Genomic DNA, 1,662 nt, shown 5'->3' with positions numbered 1-1,662 from the left:
ATTAATTAAAATTTTGAAATGTGACTTTAAATATATTTACTAGAATTTAAATATGGCTATAGATTATTTGACTAAATATCATCAAAATATGTTGAAATTTTAAGAAAATATAAAGGTAATTTCATTATGAATATAAAAAATAATGCAATGGTTTGTTTGTACTTAGATAAAATGTATATGCATGTAGATTGTTAATCTATAATTTTAAATGGATTATATATTTATATATGATTTTCTAAAACTATTATTTTATTATTTTATCGATTTATGTTATATTTTGAACCGGTCCAACTTGAGACCTGAGAAATTTATTAATTTATCGAATATTAATTTATAAAGTATAACCTTATAGCTCAAAAAGAGTCAATCTAAAATGTTTTTTTTTTTTGCATAATAAGCTTTTGCTTTAAGTTTTAAAACTTACAAAAATGAATCCTGATGTAACCGAGATCACCTGTCGCGCCTTGACTAAAAGTTAATTATCTAACGTATACTTGACTAAAAGTTAACTATCTAACGTTCCTTGACTAAAAAGTTTGACCATATACGTTAATTTAAGAAAAATAATATTCGTATAATATATTTACGGAGAGAAATATAAATGATCGTTGACTCTGTGTCATAATACATTAGCATTATTTTATATGTAACTTATATAAACAACATCATGTTGTTAGCTACACTGTCCTATACCACCCAAATGGATATTCCAAAACGCTCCCCTTCCTTATTCATATTGATTATCTTCATAACTACATATTCATCAAATGCGGGCACAAACAACAACATTCCAGTTCCAGATGGTCCATCACTACCAACATATGCGTCTAATCCTTATGCAAAAAAAACTGTTGAAATCATCAACGAAATTGGTAGTACAATATCGTATCATTGTAAATCAAAAGACGATGATTTTGGTGAAAGAAGTTTGCTAGTGGATAGCTCGTGGTCTTTTAGTTTCCGGCGTCAGATATTTGGAAGGTCATTGTTTTTCTGTTATTTTGTATTGCCAAATATTGGAAGGTATTGGTTCGACATATATAAAGAGCCCCGAGATAGTTCCGGCGAATTCTGGTGCAATAATTGTGTGTGGGAGATAAGATCGCACGGACCTTGTAGACTTAACAAGATAACTAATCATTTTGATCTTTGTTATCCATGGAATAAAAATAAGTCCTTGTAATTGACAAATCAAAGACATAGTCACATAGCCGACACAAATGTTATGCATTTATGTTTGTATATGGCTCGCGAGCTTCAAACATAATTTAAAATAAACCATCTATCTTATTAAAACAGAAACATTCTGTTAGACCTAACATTTATTTTGTAAGTTTTTAAATTAAATACATCTTTATACTTTATAGTTAAACCTACATTAAATCACTAATGTTACTTTCTTTATACTACTATCCATGTTTCCAAACAATATACTTATTTTTTTGTACTACTATCAATGTTTCCAAACAATATATTTTTTATACTACTATCAAGGTTTCCAGACAATACAATAATTAATCTTAGTTATTTTATATCTATCATTTTCTCTTTAGAATTTTGTAGAAACATCATAATTTCATAAATTGCAAAATAATGAATTTTAAAATTTGGATTATAAGATTACAAATTATGAAACTATTACAATTTAAATCCAATTAGATT

General features: G+C 26.8%; 1 protein-coding gene across 1 annotated transcript; it reads left to right on the top strand.

Annotated features, from left to right (window-relative positions):
- The first annotated feature begins 667 nt into the window (after positions 1 to 667).
- Positions 668 to 1,183, top strand: LOC130507825 (S-protein homolog 2-like). Its single transcript, XM_057002466.1, has one exon. The coding sequence runs from the start codon at positions 668 to 670 to the stop codon at positions 1,181 to 1,183; it is 516 nt and encodes a 171-aa protein (XP_056858446.1).
- Positions 1,184 to 1,662: the final 479 nt, after the last annotated feature.

The sequence above is a fragment of the Raphanus sativus genome, unplaced genomic scaffold (assembly GCF_000801105.2).
Source record: "Raphanus sativus cultivar WK10039 unplaced genomic scaffold, ASM80110v3 Scaffold6164, whole genome shotgun sequence".
Classification (NCBI taxonomy): Eukaryota; Viridiplantae; Streptophyta; class Magnoliopsida; order Brassicales; family Brassicaceae; genus Raphanus; species Raphanus sativus.
Note: the sequence above shows the minus strand (reverse complement) of the source record. Positions and strands in the feature narration are given on the sequence as shown.

What these genes read in the sequence shown, in the direction of transcription:
- LOC130507825 (XM_057002466.1), top strand. Translation starts at nt 668, where the DNA reads ATGTTGTTAGCTACACTGTCCTATACCACCCAAATGGATATTCCAAAA.